Here is a 25,189-nt window from a genome sequence, read left to right as displayed (position 1 = left end):
TGGGAATGGAAAGCAAAATTAGGAAAAAGGAAATGAGTCTGCGGAGAGTGGGACAAGGGCTCCAGAAAGGGCATGGCAGGGTGCTGTGAGCTAAGGCTTGAGGGACGGAAAGGAACCCCAGCAAGTAATGGGAAGTTCAAGTCAGTGAAAAGAAGTGCTGTGGGAAGGTCTTGCTGGTGAAAATCTTTAAACTCTATGTGTAACACTGAATTGTTTATTTTGTGATATAAACTCTCCTCCCACTGAAACACCTTCAGCAAATCACACCACCCACCACATCACAATACCACATTTACTATGAAGATGCAAAACCATACAAGGGCCAAATTATTCTAAGCCAAATGACATTCTGAGTCGGAACTAATCTATCTTCTTTGCATTTCAAAGCTTCCAAATCCAGAAGTCTCAGAAGTACCAACCAAAGTGTCAATGTCTCATTTTACCAGATCAGTTTTAACAAATGTAACCACATTTACACAGTTTCAACAAATGTAGCATTTACATTATCTGCTGTCTTTCAAAGAACTTTATTACCAGAGATGATTTTAAGGGGCCAAAACTCCAAATACTAAAAAAAAAACAACCCACAGTTAGGTGGAGCCATTTGTTAAAAGGAAACTTTTTTTTTTTTTTTAAGATTTCATTTATTTATTCATGAGAGACACAGAGAGAGAGAGAGAAAGAGAAGCAGAGACACAGGCAGAGGGAGAAGTAGGCTCCATGCAGGGAGCCTGACGTGGGACTCGATCCCAGGTCTCTGGGATCAGGCCCTGAGCTAAAGGCAGCACTAAACCGCTGAGCCACCCGGGCTGCCCAAAAGGCAACCATTTAAAAAAAAAATATCTTCAGGGACCCCTGGGTGGCTCAGAGGTTGAGCGTCTGCCTTTGGCTCAGGGCATGATCCTGCGGTCCTGGGATCAAGTCCCCACATTGGGCTCCCTGCATGGAGCCTGCTTCTCCCTCTGCCTATGTCTCTGCGTCTCTCTCAGTGTCTCTCATGAATAAATATTTTTTAAAAAATCTTCAAAAATTTTAAAGATAGACATCTAGGGAACTATGGTTACCTGACAAGTTAACAAAATGCCTGCCCATCTCAAATCTCACCAAGATGAAGCTTATCCTCCAAAAAATTAGGAATAAAAAACTACAAATGTTATAGTAACTAAAAGTCATCTACCTTGTTATGACACTTTTTTTTTAAGGTTTCATTTATTTATTCATGAGAGGCACAGAGAGAAAAGTGGAGACATAGACAGAGGGAGAAGCAGGCTCCATTCGAGGAGCCTGATGTGGGACTCAGTCCCAGGATGCCTGCATCACGACCTGAGCCAAAGGCAGACACTCAACCCCTGAGCCACCAAGGCGACCCTGTTATGATACATGTTAATCATAAACAATAGTGCAGAAAAATGAAGCCTGCTGGCCACTTGGGTAGCAATAGGTCTTACAAAAGAAGACCCTCTCCAAAACTACCAACCATTGACAGCATTTATATAAAAGTTTCTTGGAAGAATTTTGTCCTTAAAAAAGTAGTACCTTGATCCTTTTGTGGTGATGGTTTTGATTTATCAGGTACAGATGAACTTGAATAAACTACAGCACCAGGTACTGGTCCTAAAGAAAGTGTGTGATTTGAAACATCATTTAGCGAAGACACAGCTCCCCAGCTGGCAGAACCTGCATCCATGTCTCCAGGTGAGACTGCCTCAGAGCTGCCAGGCTGATTCTGATAGGTTGATGGGTCTGAAGATTCAGAAGCTTTGTCAACTATGGTCATTGTTCAACTCTGCAAAAGACAAAATACAGTTGTTTCATAAAGTGAGAAAAGTAATCTACTTAACCTACCATTAGATTTTAATCTACCATTAGATCTAGTCATATTTAATCATTGTCAAACAAGTCACTGTAATATACCAGCAGCAGTATTTTTAAATTTTGAAATCATTTCCTTGGAACATTTAGCATTGTGCTCATCTAACAATTTTAGTTGTAAAAACTTCAATGAAATATTTGATTGGATCTTGTCATTCTATCCCGAGAGCCCCCTAAAATTTCTTAGTCTCATATTTCGGTTTATAATCAGGTACCTCAATTTCCAATTCTATACATTTGCCAAAAACCCATATATTTTGTTCTATCTAGCTTTAATTTTAACCTTCAAGTCCAAAATGACTTGTTTGAAATATATTATTCAAAAAACAATAGGAAGTCACACATTTGAAAAGTTTTCCTGAAGAGGCTCATTTATTTGGTATATGTGACTTTTTAAACAAAGCCCGTAAGATATTACTGACATCAAATTTGAACATAAATACAGGTTAAAAAAGTAATTATAATTTTCTCTCTGAATCCTACTTTTAAATCTTAGGGCTACACTTAAGCATTTTCTATATGCTGGGCACTGTGTTAATCACTGAACATAGATTCACTTAATTTTCATAATGGACCTATGAGAAATTGGACAGAGTCCACAGGGTCTAGAAAATGGAGCAATTATAACCCAAACTTAGTCACCAAGTAGAACCAGGCACCTGGCCCAATATTCCCAGCAAGAGTTCCTTCTGGCTATACCCATCCAGTCAAGGGGATCCTTTTAGGAATGTAAACTGTCCAGTGACAACCAAATCCAGTGTGCCGCTCCTCTATAGATAACCGTTCTTTGAGGCGTGCCCTGACCGCCCCAGGTACAACATCCCGACACCCAGACTTGCTCCTGCCTGACCTAGGAACCGCTCCCCACGTTCCATTCCTACCTGCTCTCTCTGACTCTTCGCCTCCTGTTCTTTTTTTACCTCACTCTCTTCCATCCTTCCACCTCTGGCCAGTTACCACTTCCACTTCTCAGCTTAGAATTCATTTCCTCTGGGACACTTTCCTTGACAACATTTCTCACTGGGTTAGAACCCATCCTGCGAGCTCCCACAGCGCCCTGGCGCTGATTTCTATGGTAGCGCTACAGCACCCACTCCATGGCCGGTTTCACTCATTGCTCTCTGTCATACTTTTATTTCTATTTCCTGACCTGGCACACAGAAAGCTTGCCACACATGTGCTGAGCAAATGAATGAATTCTGAAGATAGGAAGTAACCAGTGTTTGCTTTTAGCACCAGTTTGTCCTGAGTGATTTATATACAGTATCTCATTTGTATACAGTATCTCATTCCTACTTTGAAGTAGGAACAGCCTTTTAAAACTTGTTTTAAAAAATATTCAATACAGTCAAGTGAAAGAATAAATACCAATGCGTACGCCACCTCAACAAATGCTGTGATGCACAGTTTGCTCACAGTGAGCTTCTTTTAAAATCCTCAAATTTGTTATAATTTTAAATGATGGCATGATTACAGTCCTCTGCCCCAAAAGCACAACCTTAAAAATTTTTTTGGAATCTTATGCAGAAATTAAAAAGTAGATGTCAGATTACATCTTAATAAAATAAGAAAAACGGAACTATTTTAAGTCAATCTATGATACAGGATCCTCATTCAGGAAGAAAGCTTGAGCTGTTTTATCCAAATAAAGTCTACACCATGAAACACAGTGGAGGCAAGCATGTGTAAGAAAACAAAGGAGGAGGAGGAAGACAAGGAGGAGCAAAACGAAGAAGTCAAAACAGCGTCCTGAGGAAAGGTTAATTTGGCCTCATTTACAATAACATTTACTAGAAAAAAACCTCAATTTTCCCAGGGTAAACATCCCTTCAGGACAATCATTAACAAATGACCAAATAAAACCATTTTACTTGTTCCAATTGCCTTTGGGGGCTGGGATGGGGGGTGGGGGGGTGGGGAGGCGGGCTCTTAAAAAAAATTAAGGAAAGCATACAACTCAATCATCAATAACCATATAGCATTATAATTCTAGGAAAACAAACCAAAACTATCCATTTGTCTTCATTTGTATATTCGGCCAATGAATGCTTACTTATCCTAAAACCATCAAATATCCAAACTAAATTCCATCTGCTACAGAGATATCCTTTCTAGAAGTCAAACAATGTTGCACAGGACCTAAGATTCATACAGTTAAAGAAGTTCTTTACTCTCAGTAAAGCTTCTAAACATTATGGTTATATCAGGACTTTTAAGCAGCTATTTCAGTGAAAAGTTAAAATTTCTCTCAGCATCTTCTAATGATACACAAAAAGTTATAAAAGCACGTTTGAAAAAAATGAGTACTTGAATCAAGGCTGGATGTGTGTAGAGGAATGAGACAAATGGAGTTCACAAATGCTTCCTTTGCCTTAAGTGCAATCTTTTATTTGGAAGGCTTAAAATTTTCAGTCCCTTATATGATATTTCTATCAAATAGCATATGCTTTTTTTTTTTCATTTAAAAAAAGAAAAGCGTATCTCTACTTTAAAATCACTGTGGCACTGCTCATAAAGGGGATAACATGAATACATGTAGAGAAGAAAATGATACAGTCTTCATAAACAACGTAATCCACGTTTTTGTGACATTTCTATTTAAAAAGAAAACACACAAGCTTTAAAAAGATAAAGCCTTGATTTCAATTATTTTTAGGTAAATAAAACGACTGGCCTTAAAGCTTTACAAACCAGGGTAGACTTGATTCAACGATAGGAAAAGAAAGTGAAACTGACCTTAAATAAAAACAAATAAGTAAAACTGATTATCCATATCCCCTGTGCACGATGAATGAACCCAGAGAGTAAAATTATCTTTAAAATTTACAACTCTCTTAAAAAATTTCGAGACGCCACAAAAACGTAGGAGAACCTATAATACCGTTGTTAACCTCGAAAGAGAGGTGTTAACTGAACACGTTCCTCAACCAGTTTCACTATTATCCGAGTGTCTTTACTTTAAATAACCAACATGTTTTCCCATAAACAAGTAAACCCTAAGGCCTCCCTGAATATAAAAGCGCCATTCAACAAAAGTGATCTCGACTGCATTCATTAGAACGAGGTTAAAGTCCTAGGATCGTAAAACTTCGGTCCCGTCAAATCTTCATTTCAAACATATGAAACTGATCACCCTCGTCCCCGACCCCCTCCAGGTAAGTCCGCTCTCCCTGCGCTGAAGATAAAGAACGCGACCGAGGCGCACACGCTCTGGGGGACGCGCCGCCGGGGCCGGCCCCTCCTCTCCCCTCCTCTCCCCTCCTCTCCCCTCCGCCCCTCCGCCCCCCCACCCCGAGGGTGCCCGCTCCGCCCCGGCGGCCGGCGTGGGGAACTCGGACACTCGGCTGAGGAGCCAGGTGGACCGCCTCGCGAGAGGGACCGGCGCGCCGCCGAGGGGCGCCGGGGTGGGAAAGTTTGTCTCCCTGGGGGCGCGGGGGGGGCGGGGAGGCGAGCCCCGGGCTCCGAGGGCCGCTCCGAGGGTGAGAGGTGGCAGCCACGCGGGGGGCGGCGGGCGGGCCGGGGACGCCGGGCTCCGCGGCCGGCACCAGCACACGCCCACCGCGGGCAGACCCATGCGGGCCAGGCCGCCCCGGAGCCGCCCGCCCGGCCCGGCCCACGGGCCGAGGGGGCGGGCTGGGGCCGGGTGGGGGTGGGAGGGCAGTGTCCATGGCAACCAGGGGGGTCTGGCCTCCCCGCGCAGCCCGGCTCTCCCGGCGCCCGACCGCCCCGGCCGCCGCCCCCTCCCCAGCGGCCTGGCCCGGCCGGCGGTAGCGGCGCTGCCACCGGCGCCGCGGGGTCCCGGGCGGCCCCGCGGCTGCGAAGGGGGCGGCAGGCGAGGGGCCGCGCCAGTCCCCTGCGGGCCGCGCCGGCTCAGGGGCGGCCTGGCCAGCTGCGGCCGAGGCGAGCGGGGCGCTCTGCGGGCCCCACGCCGGCCGGCGGCAGGCGGGAAGGAGGCGGGAGCTTACCTGACCCGGCTCGGCGCTCGCTCCATCCCCCTCGGCCGCCGCCGCCGCCGCCGCCGCACACAGCCCAGCCGCCCGGCGGGGGACAATGACGTGCCTCCATCCGGGCACCGCCGCCGCCGCCTCCGGGTCAGCGCCGCGCCCGCAGCGCCCCGCCGGGCCGCCAGGGGGCGCGCCAGGGCCGCGCCCGCACGCGCCGCCGCCCAGGGGCCGTCGCACAAGAGGCGCGGCGCGGAGCTAACGGGCCGGGCGAGCGCGGGAGGGGCGGTCGTCAAAGCGCCGCCGGCGCAGGCTGGCGCGCGCGTCACTGGAGCGCCGGGCGCCGCGGAAGGAGCGCGCTGATTGGCGGAGCCGAGCCGCGCGGCGCAGGCCAGGGCGGTCTTTCCCCGGAGCGGCCGGCGGGAGCGGAGCGCCCCGAGCGCGCGGCGGCCGGGTGGTCCGAGCTGCGCCCTCGCCGCGCCCTCGCCGCGCCCTCGCCGCGCCCGGGCCCATCTGGCCTGCGCGGTGACGCGGAGGGCCAGGGTCCCCTGAACGGACACGGGTCCGGGAGAGCCTCGGCCTAGCGATCCAGCATTTAAGGACGCCGGAGCGCGCGGGCGCCGGTCGGGATTCCTAGGCACTCGGCGGGAAGGAGAGTTTGAAGGCTGGCCCTTGAAAAGAGCCCGTCACGACTGCACCTCCGCTCCAAGCGTTCCTCGCACTTAATGGGACAGCTAGACCAGCTCTGGCTCCCCAGTGCCGGGTGCCTACTCCCGAGCACTTACTGGGTTTCCGCGGCGAGATTCAGCGCTGCAGCTCCGCTTGTCTCGGATGGCTTCTCGGCTTTGATTAAGGACAGGGCACTCTCCTGCACTAATCCGAGCCCTTCCCACGGTCTAACGTCCAACACCGAGTCACACCCGACCCTAGCCGAGGCCACCTCCTCGCCACACCCATTCCCTCAGTATCCTTTCTGATGCTCTCCTCCTAGTCTCAACTCCCGTTCCACCGTTATTTTCCTGTGATCTCCTTCATCCTTCAATAACACAGGTCAAACGTTGCTCTCTTCAGAGCTTTCAGCCTCTTGCCCGCAGAATAGTCTAAACTCCTTCACCTGACACTGAAGCCTCAGTTACCTTTCTTCTTGTGTGGGTCCCAGCCATAGCAGACTTTTTTCCTACAAACACCCCATTCCTACATCTATCTGCTTGGGGAAGCCCTGCCTGTGCCTCCTCATGGAGCCCCGCTTGAATCCCCCATCAGAATCTCACTACTCCCCCTTAAAAGACTGCACATATTTTCATGGTGGCCCTTACTTCACTCTTGTTATGGAAAGAGATCACTTGTGTGATTAACAATATCAGTTGTGTGTTTGGAGCAGAACATTGAAGTACTTTGAAGAAACAAGGTGGGAAAAGGTGAATTCCAAACCTCCAAAATTCAGGGCTCATTTTGGGGATGAACACCACAACTTACTTTCTGATGAAGAATGGTTACGGAATTTCACCTCTGTGGCCCTTTCAGCACTAATGAGAGATCTGCAAGAGCAGAAAGGCCACAGGGATGGACTCAATAATTTACTTGCCTTCCCTCAAATGACTTTGAGATGTCAAATACAGAATAAGAAGGAATTAAAGAGCCAAACCCTTAATATTCACCTGACTCTTGTGGCAGTTCAAAACGCTTCCTTTGGAAGTCACACTAGATGTTTGGCTTCTAATTTCATTTTTCATTCTGCATTCTATTAACAAAGTTACCCCCAGAGTCCACCCCTTAATACAGTACCTGAGCAACTTAGATAGGAAGAGGGTTTGGGGTGTGTGTGTGTGTGTGTGTGTGTTTTGTTTTCTGTTATGTTCTAACCATCCCTTTTCATTCTCTACCAGAACAGGCTCTTAGAGGCAGGATCAGATGGGTGATGAGGTGGTGAACCAACTTGCCCCAAAAACTTGTTTTCTTCCAGACCAGAGCTTATCCAAAGTGAATCTGTTTGGAGATTTCACTTTGCCTCTGTTCTTCTGAACTTCACAGATTACTTAGCCCGTTGCCTTTACAAAAACTGTCTTTACGCCAGAAGCCAACTCACCCCAAATGCCCTCGCCTTCCAATCCAGATAAAGAACCAAAAGTAGTAGAATGATAGATTTTTTGAGAACCTCTAGACACTTAGCGAGCCTGTAGTGATGCTGTAAATGCCCTACCAGATCCTCTTTACTGGCTGATGCACCCATTCCCCTCCCAGCTGCTATGAGTGATAGCTGCTAATAACTTACAGCTGCCCCTTCTGACAGCTGTTCTTGGCTGAATGGGGGCGCTGCCTCACAGGGAGGTTAACCACGCCTACCACCCTCGTAGCCTACAACAATGTCCCACTGATAAATGAGTTTAGAAAGGCCTTGCCTCAACTTGTGACCAGCCCTTGTAGTGCAGTGCATACTCCAGAGCTCCGGTGGGATCAGAGAAAAGTTCGTCTTCCACTACATCCTAGGTTGACTCCTTTCCTTCCTCTCTTCCTCCCTTCTCTTTCTCCCCAGAGCACACTCTCGATATGTCACATGTATCTGAGTTCTGTTTCAAGCCCTGCTTCTAGGTAGCCTGACTAGACAGCAGGTACCAGAAAAGGTCCTAGGCAAGAGAGTCTAAGGATAAGATTCCAGGTGATATGTGATTCACCGATCTCCATGCAATTGTGTAAGACTCCCACCTAGGGGAAAGTGAGTTGGGAAATGGGTAGAAGGGCATGCGTTGGCTTATTCAATCTCTCTGGTGTTTGTGAACGTGAGGAAAACAGTCATTGGAAGAACTGTGAAATTCGATGACCATTGCTGCTTTGAAGAAGGAAAATGATAGGCCTGGGCTATTCATCATCAATGTAAAGCAAAGCATAAACGCCAGAGAGACGTTTTAGTGCCCCACCATAACCATCATCTGGAGTCAGAGGACAGGCTGGCAGTCCTAAGGACCAGGCTCAGGGGCCCACTTCGAAGAAGCCAAACTTTAGTAGTGATTGACTTCTCAGCCAAGGTCAGTCTCCAACACTGAAGTCAGGGCTCTAATAAAGAAGTGGTGGATTCCCAAGACTAGGGATAGGAACTTCAGATTGCTCTAAACTCTGGGTCTTCAGAAGTGACCCATCTTAGCCCCCCAACCTGAAGACAATGTAGAATCCTCAAGTGAGGCAAATACCCTACAAGACAATGCATTCTTTAGGATCTGCCCGAAGCCCCCATGGCCACTAGACCACTCACTAAGGTTAAGTCTCAGTATGGCCCAATTGGACAAGCATAAGTCTTACTTAGGGAGGAAAGGAATGATACATTGAAGGAGCTGTAGGACCTGCCTGTGTCTCTGCCTCTCCCTGTCTCTATGTCTCTCATGAATTTAAAAAAGAAAAGAAAAATAACAGTCACAAGAGCTAAAACAAAATGCTAAGGTATAAATAACAAACTTGAAAATTGTGCAGGACCCAGAACTCATGACCAAGTCCTAAAAAGCTTTCTTAAAGATTTTCTGGGGATGCCTGGATGGCTCAGTGGTTGAGTGTCTGCCTTTGGCTCAGGCCCTGGGATTCGGGATCAAGTCCCGCATCGAGTCGAGTCCCGCATCTGGCTCCCTGCGAGGAGCCTGCTTCCCACTCACCCTATGTTTCTCTCTCTGTGTCTCTCATGAATAAATAAATCTTTAAAAAAAAAAGATTTTCTGAATGAAGGGTTATACTTCAGTTTGTAAAGATTTTAAGGGTACTGTAACTGATGCCAAAGAAATTCTTTCCAGAATTCAATAAAATGCCTATAATATGAAGATTAAAATAAATTTACCAATGCAATGCAGTTAGTCCTAAAAGGACTCATGTGGCACTTACTAAGATGCTTGAATATTCATCTGGGCAATAAAGCCATTCATTAATACACTTCACACTTAACTGTATATGGCTCCCTTCTCTTGAAACAGCTCACACATTCATTGCCCAAATAAATACCCTCCTGCCATCTACTCTGGAAATCAGAGAGAGCAGTGATAATGTGCTAGTCCCCAACTTCAGTGAGCTTTTAGGATCTTTACATAAAGCAGGTGAGCAATGAGTGCCAATATTGCAGGAAGAAAGTGTAGGAGAAAACAGTATAGTGGGAGGGGCCAGATAAGTGGGAGGGGAAGTTCAGAGGAGGCTTTCCTGCAGGAGGCTCCCTGAGACTGAGCCCCTGCAGATCGACTGAGTGGCAATGTGCAAGGTGAAATTAGTAGGGGCAACCCAGAGCAGAGAGACACAGAAACAGATGGAGAGAGAAAGTCAAAAGAGAGGAAAGCAGAACTTGATAACCTAATTCACCTTGGTGAGTATCTAAAGGAAACTGGATCAGAACTGTGTCAGAAAAATTTCTCAACATAGGGTCAACTCACAGCGTGGTGGTAGCCAAAGGGAGAGGCTACCACCGAGCTCAGAGTTTCTCTGTTTGGAAGAGTGAAAATCGACATCCAATGATAGACTCAGGTCTCAACAGTTTTGTTTTTTTAGGTCTCAACAGTTTTGTTTTTTTTAAGATTTATTTATTTATTCATGATAGAGAGAGAGGCAGAGAGAGAGGCAGAGAGCCATTTAAAAAGGCTTTGTAAGGGGTGCATAGGTGGCTCAGTGGGTTGGGCAGCTGCCTTTGGCTCCAGTTGTGATCTTGGAGTCCCTGGATTGAGCCCCGTGTCCTACTCCCTGCTCAGTTTCTCCCTCCCCCCCCCCACTCCTGTTCTCTCTTGCTCATTCTCTCTCAAATAAATAAATAAAATATTTTAAAAATAAAAGGCTTTTTAAAAGTGAGATTAGTTTTAATAATATACTTGATTTAATCCAATACACCCCAAATATTATCATTTAAACATGTAGTATGAGCCACATAGCAGGTTGCTCACTAGCCACTAACATATTGGAGAGTAAAGGTCTGTATAATACTAATCATCAGAGTAGAAACTATTCTATATTTACTTGAGGGTAAAAGTTCTGTAGGGTACCTTATCAAGTGATAAAAACAAGTTACAGAGCAGTACATATATAAAAAACCCCAGGGGTGCCTGGGTGGCTCAGTAGGTTAAGTGGTCAACTCTGGATTTCAGCTCTGGTTATGATCTCAGGGTCTAGGATCAAGCCCCATGTTGGCCTCTGCACTCAGCAGGGAGTCAGCTTCAGGATTCTCTCTCTCCTTCTGCCCTTCCCCCTGCTCACACACACTCTCTCAAATAAATTAAAAAATCTTTAAAAAAGAAACCCAAACTCTTTAAGCATGATATCTTGAGTTCCTATGATATTTAATAACTTCACAGAAATTCCTTAGAGATCTTTCCATTGAAGACTATCATGCTACTTAAAGAGCATTTCTTTTTTTTTTTTTTTTTTTTTTTTTTTTTTAAAAGATTTTATTTATTTATTCATGATAGTCACAGAGAGAGAGAGAGGGGGGCAGAGACACAGGCAGAGAGAGAAGCAGGCTCCATGCATCGGAAGCCCGACGTGGGATTCGATCCCGGGTCTCCAGGATCGCGCCCTGGGCCAAAGGCAGGCGCCAAACCGCTGCGCCACCCAGGGATCCCTTAAAGAGCATTTCTAATAATTTTTATTTCATTGCTTTTTTGAAGTGTGGTAAAATACAACATAAAATTAATCATTTTGACCATTTTAAAGATTTTTTATTTTAAGTAATCACTCTACCAAATGTGGGTCTCGAACTCACAACCCCAAGATCAAGAGTAACATTCCACTGACTGAGCCAGCCAGGTGCCCCTCAAAGTGTGTAATTTAGTGGCATTAAGTACATTCACAGTTTTCTGCAACCATTAGTTCTATCTAGTTCCAGAATTTTTTCAATACCCTGAAGTGGAAACCTACACATTAAGCAGTTACTCCCTATCTGCTCTTAATCTTGGCAACCATTAATCTTGTTTCTGTATCTGTGGATTTACCTATTCTAAGTATTTTATATAAAAGGAATCACACGGGCAGCCCAGGTGGCTCAGCGGTTTAGCGCCGCCTTCAGCCCAGGGCATGATCCTGGAGACCCCGGATTGAGTCCCACGTCGGGCTCCCTGCATGGAGCCTGCTTCTCCCTCTGCCTGTATCTCTGCCTCTCTCTCTCTCTCTCTCTGTGTGTGTGTGTGTCTCTGTGTCTCTCTCTGTCTCTCATGAATAAATAAAATCTTTTTAAAAATCTTGTTTAAAAAAATAAAATAAAATAAAATAAAATAAAATAAAATAAAATAAAATAAAATAAAATAAAATAAAGGAATCACACACCATGAGGTCTCTTATGTCTGGCTTCATTCGCATAGCATGTTTTCAAGATTTATTCACATGGTAGGATATATCAGTACTTCATTCCCTATTACAACTGAATAATATTCCACTGTATGGACATACCCCATTTTATTTATCCATTCACCTGCTGATGGACATTTGGATTATTTCCACCTTTTGGATGTCATGAATAGAACAGCTATGAACATTTATTTATTTATTTATTTATTTTTTTAAATTTTTATTTATTTATGATAGTCACACACACACAGAGAGAGAGAGAGAGAGAGAGAGAGAGGCAGAGACAGAAGCAGGCTCCATGCACCGGGAGCCCGACGTGGGATTCGATCCCGGGTCTCCAGGATCGCGCCCTGGGCCAAAGGCAGGCGCCAAACCGCTGCGCCACCCAGGGATCCCGCTATGAACATTTATATACAAGTTTTAGTTTGAATACCTGTTTTCAATTCTTTGGTGTATGTACCTAGGAGTGAAATTGCTGGGTCATATAGTCAATCTATGTTTAACTTGAGAAACCACTATACTATTTTTCACAATGACTGCACCGTCTTGCATTCCCAATACTTGAGGGTCCTAATTTCTTTACATCCTTGCCAACACCTGTTATTACTTTTTTTCTTTTCCTGGTGTATCATTGTGGTTTTACATTTCCCTAATGACTAATGATGTCGAGCATTTTTTCACATGCTCATTAGCCATTCATCTTTGGAGAAATGTCTATTCAACTAGTTTGTTAATTTTTAAATTGGATTATTTGCCTTTTTATTGTTGAGTTGTAAGAGTTGTTTATACTGGTTACTAGACTCTTATCAAATATAAGATGGGGATGGTGCCTAGCTGGCTCAGTCATTTAAGTGTCTGCCTTAGGCTCAGGTCATGATCTCAGGGTCCTGGGATGAAGCCCTACATCAGGTTCCCTGCTCAGTGGGGAGTCTGCTTCGCCCTCTGCCCCTCCCCCATCTTGTGCTCTACCCTCTCTCTCACTCTCTCAAATAAATAAATAACATTAAAAATATATATGATTGGGAGATAGTTTCTCTGATAGGGGTTGTTTTACTCTCTTGAGAGTGTCCTTTTTTTAAAAAAAATATTTTATTTATTCATGAGAGACACAGAAAAAGAGAGAGAGAGGCAGAGACACAGGCAGAGGGAGAAGCAGGCTCCATACAGGGAGCCCTATGTGGGACTCAATCCTGGGACTCCAGGATCATGCCCTGGGCTGAAGGCAGGCACTAAACCGCTGAGCCACCCAGGCTTCCCGAGAATGTCCTTTAAAACACAAAACTTTTTAATTTTAATGAAACCGAGTTTATTTTTTCTTTTGTTGTTTGTGCTTTTGGTGTGTTTTTAATAAATTCCCTTTATAATAAGGAAGTTCTCTCCTATTGCTAGTCTGTTGGGTGTTTTTCTCATGACAGAGTGTTAGATTTTTTTTAAAGATTTTTATTTCTTTATTTATTCATGAGAGACACACACACACACACAGAGGCAGAGACATAGGCAGAGGGAGAAACAGGCTCCATGCTGGGAGCCCGACATGGGATTTGATCCCAGGTCTCCAGGATCACATCCTGGGCTGAAGGCAGGCGCTAAACCACTGAGCTACTCAGGGATCCCCAAAGTGTTAGATTTTGTCAAATGTTTTTGCTGTATGAATTAATATGATCAGGAGGTTAAGGTTTTTTCCTCTTCCTTCTATTAATGTGGTGTATTGCACTAATTGATTTTTCACTTGTTCGTCCACTCTTACATCCTTTTTTAAAAGATTTTATTTATTTATGAGAGACAGAGAGAGAGAGAGAGGCAGAGACACAGGCAGAGGGAGAAGCAGGCAGCCAGATGTGGGACTCGATCCCAGGACTCCAGGATCACAACCTGACCTGAAGGCACTCAACCACTGAGCCACCCAGGTGTCCCCCACTCTTACATTCCTGAGAAATCCCATTTGGTCACATTTATAATCATTGTTTAGCTTGCTAGTATTTTGTTGAGGACTTTTGCATTTATATTTATGATATACACTGGTCTGCAGTGTCCTTGTGATGTTTTTGTCTGGCTTTAGTATCAGGATAATGTTAGCCTTATAGAGAGATAGAAACTGTTTCCTCCTTTTCTATTTTTTGGAAGAGTTTGAGAAGTATTAATGATAATTCTTCTATAAATATTTTGTAGAATTCAGCAGTGAAGCCATCTTGTCCTGGGATTTCTTTGTTGGGAGGTTTTGGATTATCAATTCAATATCCTAATTTGTTATACACCACATTAATAGAACATAATCTTCTCTCTTTTTTTTTAATTTATGATAGTCACAGAGAGAGAGAGAGAGAGAGAGAGAGGCAGAGACATAGGCAGAGGGAGAAGCAGGCTCCATGCACCGAGAGCCCGATGTGGGACTCGATCCCGGGTCTCCAGGATCGCGCCCTGGGCCAAAGGCAGGCGCCAAACCGCTGCGCCACCCAGGGATCTCGAACATGATCTTCTCAATTAATTCTGTCAAAGGCTTTTCCTTTGACAGAATCCAACTCATGATAAAAACATTCAATTCAGATTTTCTATTTCTTTATGAGTTAGTTTTGGGAGTTTGTATGTTTCTAGTAATTTGTCCATTTCATCTATGTCATACTTTGTTGGCATATAATTATTCATAGTATTCTTTTATAATGCTTTTTTTGGTAAAGTCAGTAGTAAGATCCCCATTTTCTTTCCTGATTTTATTGAGTCTTCTCTCTTTTTTTCTTAGTCGATCTAGCTAAAGTTTTGTCAATTTTATTAATCTTTTCAAATACCTAAATTTGGTTTTATTGATTTTTTTTTCTGTTGTTCTGATCATGATTTCATTTATCTTTACTCTAACCTTTATCTTTTCCTCTCTCTGCTAACTTTGGACTTAGTTTGCTCTTCTTTTTTTAGTTCCTTAAAGTATAAGCTATATATTTAAGACCTTTCTTTTAAATATAGACATTATAGCTATAAATTTCTGTTTTCACCGCATGTCACAAGTTTTGATTATTTTTGTTTCTGTTCATTTCAAAATATTTTCTAATTTATTTTGTGATTTCTTCTATGATCAATTTGTTATTTAAGAATGTATTGTTTAGGAGTGCCCAGGTGGCTTAAGTCGGTTTAGCATCTGCCTTTGGCTCAGGTCAGGATCTCACGGTCCTGGGATTGAGTCCTGCATCAGGTTCCCTGCTCAGCAGGGAGTCTACTTCTCCCTCTGCCTTTCCTCCCTGCTTGTGATCTGTCTCTCTCTAAAATAAATAAATAAAATTTTTAAAAAGAATGTATTGTTTAGGGGTGCCTGGGTGGCTCAGTGGGTTAAATATCTGCCTTCAGCTCAACTCATGATCTCAGGGTCCTGGGATTGAGGCTCCAGCTGGACTCCCTGTGCCCCTTCCCCCACTTATGCTCTTTCTCTCCCTCTCCCTTGTCTCTCTCTCTTTCACAAATAAAAATTTTAAAAAAGAATGTATTGTTTATAAATAAACTTTATATATAAAAATATGTTAAAACATATATTATATATAAAACTTGTGTGTATATATATATATTTTTTTATTATTATTATTTTTTAAGTGTGCCTGGCTGGCTCAGCAGGAAGAGCATACAATTCAATGTGGGGCCATGAATTCAAGCCCCATGTTGGATGTAGTGATTACTAAAAAAAAACCCAATAAACTTTAAAAATACATTTTAAAAAAGAATATTGTTTAATTTACACATTTTGTGGATTCTCTAGTTTTCCTTCTAAATTTCTTGTTTCATTCTATTGTGGTCAGAGAAGATATTTTATGTGATTCCATTTTTAAAAAATTTATTGTGACTTGTTTTGTGGCTTAACATATGATTTGCCCTGGACAATGCTGGCATATGGTTTTGTTCACTTCCTTCATGTCCCCACTGATTGTTTGTCTAGTTACTTTATTTATTATTGTAAGTGAGGTGTTTAAGTCTCCAAACTATTCTTGAAGAACTATTTCTCTGTTCTATTCTGTCAACTTTTTCTTCATATATTTGGGGGCTCTGTTAGGTATCTACATAATTGTTATATCTTCTCAATGCATTCACTCTTCTATCATTAAATAATACCCTTCATTGTCTCTTAGAACAGTTTTGATTTAAAGTCTACTTCAGGGCAGCCCGGGTGGCTCAGTGGTTTAGCGCCGTCTTCAGCCCAGGGCGTGACCCTGGAGGCCCGGGATCAAGTCCCACGTTGGGCTCCCAGCATGGAGCCTACTTCTCCCTCTGCCTGTGTCTCTGCCTCTCTCTCTCTGTCTCTCGTGAATAAATAAATATTTAAAGAAATAAAGTCTACTTCAGGGGCACCTGGGTAACTCAGTGGTTGAGCATCTGCTTTTGGCTCAGGAGGTGGTCCTGGGATCCTGGGATGGAGTGCCCCATGGGGAACCTGCTTCTCCCTCTGCCTATATCTTTGCCTCTCTGTGTGTGTCTCTCATTAGTAATAGTAGCTTTTATACTCACCTGTAATTACCTTTACCAGTGTTTTTTATTTTTTTGTATAGCTTCAAGTTACTATCTAGTATTTTTTCATTTCAGTTTGTAGCACCCCCTGTAGCATTTCTTGTAGAGAAGATCTACTAGTAACAAACTCCATCAGCTTTTGTTTCTTCAGGAATGTCTTAATTTTGCCTTCATTTTTGAAGGATAGTTTTGCCAGGTATAGAATTCTTGGTTGACAGGTTTTGTCTTTTCAGCACTTTAATTATGTCAACCCCACTGCCTACTGGTCTCCATGGCTTCTGATGAGAAATCTACTGTTAATCTTGCTGAAGATCCTTGTATGTTATAAGTTGCTTCTTCCCCTGTCTCAAGATTCTTTTTTTCCTTCTTGTCCTATGTCTTGGTGTGTTTAAATATGTGTTCATTCTACTTGAGTTCACTGAATTTTTAAAAAAGATTTTATTAATTATTTGACAGAGAAGGGGCACAAGCAAGGGGAGTAGCAGGCAGAGGGAGAGGGAGAAGTAGGCTCCCTGGTGAGGAGAGAGCCCATTGTGGGGCTCAATCCCAGGGCCCTGGGATCATGACCTGAGCCAAAGGCAGATGCTTAATTGACTAAGCCATCCAGGAGCCCTCACTGAGTTTCTTGAATATATGGATTCATGTTTTTTTTTTTTTTTATCAGATTTGGAAAATTTTCCATAATCTTTTTTTCAATTATTCTTCCTGCCCCTTTCCTCTCTCTTTTCTCCTTCTGGGACTCCCATTATGTATATGTTACTCCACCCACCGGTCACTTAGTCTTTGTTCATTTTTTTCATTGTTTTCTCTTTCTGGTTCTCAGGTTGAAATATTTCATCAGACCAATTTTCACATTTGCTGATTCTTTCATTTGCTCAAACCTGCTGTTGAACCACTTTACAAATTTTTTCATATCAGCTATTGTACTTTTAAGCTCTAAAATTTCTGTTTTAGGGGTCCCTGGGTGGTGCAGCGGTTTGGCGCCTGCCTTTGGCCCAGGGCGCGATCCTGGAGACCTGGGATTGAGTCCCACGTCGGGCTCCCGGTGCATGGAGCCTGCTTCTCCCTCTGCCTGTGTCTCTGTCTCTCTCTCTGTGTGTGACTATGATAAATAAATTAACACCTTTAAAAAAATAAAATAAAATTTCTATTTTATTTCCTTTTTTATAATGTCTGTTTCTTTATTGACATTCCCTATTTGTTAAGACATAATCCTTCTGGTTTTCTTCAGCTTTTTTATATTCCCTTTAGCTCTTGGAGCATAGTTAATATAGTTGCTTTAATGTCTGTATTTTCTCAAGGATAATTTCTGTTTGTGATATTTTGATTTATTATTTTAAAAATATTTAGTTTCCATCTCCATTCCTGGCAGAGGGCTCCTAAAACCCTTGTAAATTCCTAAGTGATAAAAGCAGTAGGAGCATCTTTTGTTCTAAAGAGTTGACTCTGGGTGGGCTCCTGGATAGCTCCTGCATGGGAGCTGGCCATCTGAAAAACCAAGCCATGACGAAAACCTTGGAAAGGGGCTGGAAGTGGAGTTAATAATTGATCATGCCTATATGAGGAAGCCTCCCTAAAATTCCAACAGTGTGGGGTTCAGAGAGCTTACATGTTGGTGAACACATTTAAGTACTAGGAGGTTGATGCATCCCAACTCCATGGGGACAGAAGCTTCTGTGCTTTGGACCTTCTCAGACTTCATACTATGCATTTCTTAATCTGGCCAGCCATCTGTATCCCTTATCATATCTTTTAATAAACTGGTAAGTGTAAACTGAGTTCTGTGAGCTGTTCTAACAAATAATTGAATCCAAGGTTGGGAGGCAGTCACAAGAACCTCTGATTTGTAGCCAAGTTAGATAGAACTTGTGGGTAACCTGAAGACCTACTAATTGCCATTGGCATCTGAATTGGGGGGGGGCATTCTCATGAGAGTGGGCCCTTGACTTGTGAGATCTGACACTATTGATAGTGTCAGAATTGAGTTAGAATGTGGGACACCCAGGTAGTATCACATAATTGCTTTGGTGTGGGAAAAAACACTGAATATCTGGTGTCAGAAGTGTTTTAAGTGTGGTCTTTGTGTGAGAGTAAAGGAGAAACACAGTAAAGCAATAGTGCAGATTTCTCCCTATTCATTGTTCAGTTTTTTGATCCTGGGAATGGGCCATACTTTGTTGTGTCTTTGCATACTTCATACTTTTTTTATTAAAAACTGGATGGAGGGATCCCTGGGTGGCGCAGCGGTTTGGCGCCTGCCTTTGGCCCAGGGCGCGATCCTGGAGACCCGGGATCGAATCCCACATCGGGCTCCCGGTGCATGGAGCCTGCTTCTCCCTCTGCCTGTGTCTCTGCCCCTCTCTCTCTCTCTGTGTGTGACTATCATAAAAAAAAAAAAAAAAAAAAAACTGGATGGACATTTTGGTGTATTCTAGGAAGAAAAGAAAGAAAGAAAAGAAAAGAAAAGAAAAGAAAAGAAAAGAAAAGAAAAGAAAGAAAGAAAGAAAGAAAGAAAGAAGAAAGAGAAAGAAAGAAAAAAGAAAGAAAGAAAGAAAGAGAAAGAAAGAAGAAAGAAAGAAAGAAAGAAAGAAAGAAAGAAAGAAAGAAAGAAAGAAAGAAAGAAACTCCCTCGTTCTTTGCAGATTAGCTCTGTGTTGGGGCATTCCTTCAACAATTAACCAGGCTGTTTACACTCTGCCTAAGCCTTCATTTTCTGTTTATGCAGAGTCTAAAGACCAGTCAGTGGTGAAAGCTTATGATCTTCCCAGGTCTTTTGTGAGCGTGCATCCTGCCCTGGCCATGCATATGGATTTCTAGGTCCTCCACTGTGTGTGGGAGTCTTTCAAAGCCCTTTTCACCAAAGTTTCTCACTCTCTAGCTTTTCCTCCCCAGCTTTCGGAATGTCTATTATTTATCTCAACCATTATTTCTTGCCCCAGACAGCATTTGGATTTCATTCTTTTCCAGGAGCATCCTCCATGTAGCCATGGGCATCTTTCCACCCTGAGAGAGTTCTGGATTAGGAAGAACAAAAGCAGGTCCCTTGTGTGTCAGCTCTTCAGAGGACCCATAGACAAGTTGAAACAGACCAGCAGAATTTCTTGATCAAAGTCTCCTGAAGTTTTGGACTAGATGTGCACACTGGGAATGGTGGCTGCCTTTGAGACTGCTGCTGCACTGGGAAAGGATGGGGTAAGACTAAGTTAAAATGCCAGATCCTCATCCCCGCTGGTTTCAGTGACCTTTCTCATGATTAAGCATTTGCCTCATGGCCATAAACCTTTGACTTGGGACGCCTAGGTGACTCAGTGGTTGAGTGTCTGCCTTCAGCTCAGGTCGTGATCCTGGAGTCCCGGGATTGAGTCCCACATTGGGCTCCCTCAGGGAGCCTGCTTCTCCCTCTGCCTGTGTTTCTGCTTCTTTCTCTCTGTGTCTCTCATCAATCAATCAATCAATCAATCTTAAAAAAATAAATCTTTGACTATCTTCTAGAGTTTTGATAAAGTTGATTCTGACAGTTTTTACCAGGATTTTCAGTGTTAAGGGGGATTTTCAGTGTTATGGGGAGAAAGAGCCCCTGGAAATCTGTACTCTACCATTTTTGCTGACATCACTCTTAAGAATTTTTTTAATGCTAATTTTTTGCTTGGACATAATATATAAGTGTTACACATGCAAAATATGAGAATTGTGGTCACTGGGAGTCTTCAGAGAGTTCAAGGAGCCATTAATTCTGATACACCATTTTCCCCACTTTCTTGAGAAAATTGTGGAAACTATACACACCAAAGTGACTTTGCATTGTTTTGTTATTAAAATTGAGAGTGATCATTTCATTTGAAGAGAAGGATGGCTAAAACAGAGTTGGGGACTGTAGCCTTCCCATGAACATAAGGAGATGATATGGAAGTCAGAAGACAAATGCAGAAAAGAGTGGTGATGCATAATGGCATGAACTTTCAAAGGAAGGAGAGGAAACATACCATACAAAGGATCATGTAACATCTTAAATTTAAAATAACTTCTATCAGGAAGCAGCCAAGCAGTGAAGGAACATTGCAGGCCTAGTTCTCGAGCAGTTGCCCCGGAGCCACCAGATGGACAGCCAGACCTACGTGACTGCCATGGCCAAGAACAACTGGGACATGGTGACAGTCCTGTGAAGAAAGGGCCCTAAATCCAAGCAGGCCATCTTAGCATCTCAGAGATGAGGAGAAGATGTGGAGATTTCCAAGAATGGGCTGCTGACCAGAACAAACAGCATTTGATCACCAAGACTATGGCCAAGCTGGATCATTATCAGGTGGCCCTAGAGGTGGGCAAGGTGATCCAGCAGGGCCAGCAGAGCAAGGGGCTGACTCAGAAAGACTTGGCGATGAAAATCAATGAAAAGCTTCAGGGCATAGTGGACTACAAGAGTGGACAGGCCATTCCTAAAAACCAAGTTCTGGGCAAAATTCAAAGAGCTATTGGCTTCAAGTTCTAGGGGTAGGATACTAGGAAGCCAACCAAAAAAGGGGCCAAGGGCAAAATGAACACAAAGCCTGGAAATCAGTATGTTCCTTCTGATCTCATCTGGCTGGTTGCCCTTGACCACCAGCTCTAGCATGGGTCTCTTCACGTGGCTGAGTGGAACATGGGGCATTAGCCCTACCCAGGAACCCTCCCTACCATACCTGGTGTCAAACAAACAACCTTGCAGAGTAAAAAATAAGTAAGTAAATAAATAAAATAACTTCTATCTATTCAGGAATAAAACCATAATGTGTGTTATTACCATAATGATTACATATGGTTCTTGTGTTTTGGACCAATGTAGAAACACAAGAATAAAAATAAAATGAGAGAGAGAATCAATATAATCAATAGAAATCCAATTAGAGTCTAAAATGTTAGCTGATTTAAAAAGACACATATATATATTAAAAAAAAGATACATATATAAATCAGGGGCAGCCTGGGTGGCTCAGCAGTTTAGTGCTGCCTTCGGCCCAGGGCATGATCCTGGAGACCTGGGATCAAGTCCCACATCAGGCTTCCTGCCAGGAGCCTGCTTCTCCCTCTGCCTGTGTCTCTACCTCTCTGTGTATGTCTCTCTCATGAATAAATAAATAAAATATTTTTTAAAAAGACACATATATAAATCAAATGATCTCCATAAATCAACAAGAACAACTCAGAACATGTTATGAGCAGTGACTCTCATCACAGTAGCTGAAACAAATAGCAAATAATAAATAACAAACTGAAATAACTCACAGGAAGAATGTGATCAAACATAACCAAGGGAAACATGTCAAATGCCAGGGTTATAACTCAATATTGAACCAGTATCATGTGTCCCCAAATTAGATTGTGACTGTGATAAAACTGATTGCAAAGAGATTCTTCCTTGAACATAATAAATTGGTTATAAACTAAATATATAAAACCTGTTAATTAAGTTATGAGTGTAATGTAATGAATCCCAAGAGGATTCCTTCCGGAAGTTAGTGAAAATGTTGTAAATGGCTCTCTGGACTATAAACATTAAATTATGATTACAGCTATGCACACAAGCGATCTTCTCTCCCCAATCCCCCAACAGTTCACGCTTTTATTCACTCATCAATTTTCCATTAAGTGTGTCCCTTGAGCATATAAGTGTGTGTATGACACAGAGAAAAATGAGGAGTCAGAGACATATTTGGGTAGGAAAGAAGTAGAATTGGCTCTAAAAAGTAACATCTAGCACAGCCCAGGTGGCTCAGCAGTTTAGCGCCACCTTCAGCCCAGGGGTGTGATCCTGGAGACCTGGAATCGAGTCCCATGTCAGGCTCCCTGCATGGAGCCTGCTTCTCCCTCTGCCTGTGTCTCTGCCTCTCTCTCTCTCTTTCTCTCTCTCTCTCTCTCTCTCTCATGAATAAATAAATAAAATATTTTTTTTAAAAAGTAACATCTACAATAAAGTGTGCTTAGGGCTCTGGGGTGTGGATACAGGCACTAGGAAAGTGCAGAATGGAGGGCCCTAACATAGGGGGATGAAGGGAGAGCTGTGAGGGGAGCATTATGGACTGAATCATGTCCTCCTAAAATATGTTGGTGTCCTAACTCCCACTACCTGAGAATGGGACCTTATTTGGAGACAGGGTCTTTACAGAAGCAATCAAGTTCTTTAAAAATGAGGTCCTTGGGAATCCCTGGGTGGCTCAGCGGTTTAGCGCCTGCCTTTGGCCCAGGGAGCGATCCTGGAGTCCTGGGATCAAGTCCCGCGTCAGGCTCCCGGCATAGAGCCTGCTTCTCCCTCCTCCTGTGTCTCTGCCTTTCTCTCTCTCTCTCTCTCTTTCTCTCTCTCTCTCTCTCCCATAAATAAATAAATAAATCTTTTAAAAAATGAGGTCCTTAATGAGGGCCTTAATCCAATGACTGTCTTTATAAAAAGGGGGAATTCGGACACAGACATACTCTCATGGGAGAACACCATGTGAAGATGAAGGCAGAGATTGGGGTGATGCTTCTATAGGCCATGGGAACATGAGTGATGGCCAGCAAATCACCAGAAGCTGGGAGAGATGCATGGAACAGACTTTCCCTCACAGCCTCAGAGGAACCAACCCTGTTCACACTCTTACCTTGGGCTTTCAGAATCCAGAACTGTAAAAGGATTCATTTATCCTACTTAAGGCTTCCAGTCTGTGGTAATTTGTTATGGCAGCCCTAGCAAACTAATACAAAGGGAGGGAGGTAATACGTTATGTGTAAATGCAACACATCACATTTCATTACAGACCTGAGTGATAAGTAATAGGAAGTCAGGTGAAGTGGGGCTGAGGCAGAGGAATGTTCTGGTCAGAAGGAACCAGATATGCATTTAGTAATCCTGTTTTTAAATTGTCTATATCTTATAATGCTCTCACATCTTAAAAAGCTTGCTGGCCTGTAGAGAATGTCCCTGCCAGGGCTGGGATAGCCAAATCTTAAAGATAGCAAAGTGCTTGATCAACCAGTGCAAACCAACCAATCCCAAGTATACAGACCCAGCCACCTCCTTATCTAATGATAACATACAAGCCAATATTTCCTCTGCCCTAAATCATCCAGGGCTAGGTACCAGACAACTAGAGACCACCCCTATAGCCCAAAGCCTCCTGGAATTATTCCAACTAGCCAATCCTAAACTGCTGACTCCATGCAGAATAGAAACCCAAAAAAAGATCCTGGCTCATGCTTCCCCCTCACTCTGGTCTTCTGCCACCTGACCAACACCTGGTACTTCCCCTGTGGCCCTGCATGGCATGTGGTGATCCCGCCCCACCCCCACCCCCGCCGGGACCTGTGAGTACAACAGATTTCTTCCTTCCAAGCCTCATATTTGTTTCCTCCTGTGGCTGCACTAACTTTACCATACCACATTCAACATTTGTGTTCTTAGGTTTCCAGGAGAGGTGTGGGGGTGGGGGGAAAACCAGGGGAGAAGGGAAGCATAATGTCTAACTCACCTTAATGAGTAATGAAGACACAAAATCACACACTCGCAGAAGAAATCTTTCTGCCTGGGTTCTAATGGCAAAAGACCAATGAACACTACCACCAGGGTCAGAGTATCTGAGCGGATGTCACCCAGTGGTGGCAGGAAAGATCAGCCTCCTAGGAGCAAAGATGAAGAATCATCATTAGGAACAGTTATTAATACCAGCAAATGGTTGAGAGGTTCCTATGCCGCAGGCACCTCTTCTTTATGATTTAAATATATTAATTCATTTATTGTGTACAACAAGACTATGAAGTAGGTATAATATTTCAATTTTACAGATCAGAGGTTAATTACTTTGTTCATAATGTCACAATTAGTGTCAGAACATATATTCCTCAGCATTAAACTGTACATACACAGATTTACTGTAAAACTGGAAATGGGGGCTTGAGACAGAGGGGATTTTCTAGGTAGACAGGACAGCATACATAAAGGCTGAAATAAAAGACAATAAGGGGGAGCACCTGGGTGGCTCAGTCAGTTAAGCATCTGCCTTTGGCTCAGGTCATGATCCCAGAGTCCTGGGATGAAGCCCCACATCAGGCTCCCAGCTCAGTGGGGAGTCTGCTTCTCCCTTTCCCCCTACATCCCGCTTATGCTCTTTTGCCATCTTTCTTTCTCAAATATAAATAAAATCTTAACAAAAAGACAGTAAGGGAAGAAAGAGCTCAGTATGCAGATTATCTTCAGGAGCTGTTGGAGAAAATCCATAACTCTTTCTGAAAAATGTCTCAGCTTAGTACAATAAAGAATTAAAGAAGTTTCGCTATTACCGGGATGGTTTCTCTGATCTCAATGTTGTCAATCAGTGTCTGTGATGGGATGAAGTCTCCAAGAGTTGCTTGCAAGGTAATAAGTACATTAGAGCTAATCAAATAATATATTAATAGCATATGCTATTGTGATACTATTGTATACAAGGTACACCCTCTATATAATCTATATGACTTTACACATGCTAACTCATTAATTATGTTAAAAAACACTATGAGAGAGAATTAGATGCCCATTTTACCAAAAATGAAAAGAGAATGGTTTAAAAACAAATAAAACCAGGAAAGTGCCACCAGGCAAATGAATGGGGTGGAGT

The 25,189-nt window shown here is 43.3% G+C and overlaps 1 protein-coding gene and 1 pseudogene across 5 annotated transcripts in view; one reads left to right on the top strand and one right to left on the bottom strand.

Moving 5' to 3' along the window:
* Positions 1–25,189, bottom strand: part of USP42 (ubiquitin specific peptidase 42) — a 72,386-nt gene that overhangs the window by 44,262 nt on the left and 2,935 nt on the right. For 2 of the 5 annotated variants that reach the window (XM_049111144.1, XM_049111147.1), the window contains exons 2-3: positions 24,065–24,212; positions 1,537–1,786 (exon numbers count right to left, since the gene is read on the bottom strand). In XM_049111144.1, coding sequence (XP_048967101.1) covers positions 1,537–1,777 — 241 coding nt within the window. In that variant the 5' untranslated portion in view covers positions 1,778–1,786; positions 24,065–24,212. Of the gene's footprint in view, positions 1–1,536; positions 1,787–2,753; positions 3,703–4,608; positions 5,025–5,837; positions 5,971–24,064; positions 24,213–25,189 lie in introns of those variants that run through there. The other 3 variants (XM_025426237.3, XM_049111146.1, XM_049111145.1) reach the window with 3 other exon arrangements.
* Positions 20,711–21,072, top strand: LOC118355026 (endothelial differentiation-related factor 1-like; annotated as a pseudogene).

This window comes from Canis lupus, chromosome 6, assembly GCF_003254725.2.
Source record: "Canis lupus dingo isolate Sandy chromosome 6, ASM325472v2, whole genome shotgun sequence".
Classification (NCBI taxonomy): Eukaryota; Metazoa; Chordata; class Mammalia; order Carnivora; family Canidae; genus Canis; species Canis lupus.
Note: the sequence above shows the minus strand (reverse complement) of the source record. Positions and strands in the feature narration are given on the sequence as shown.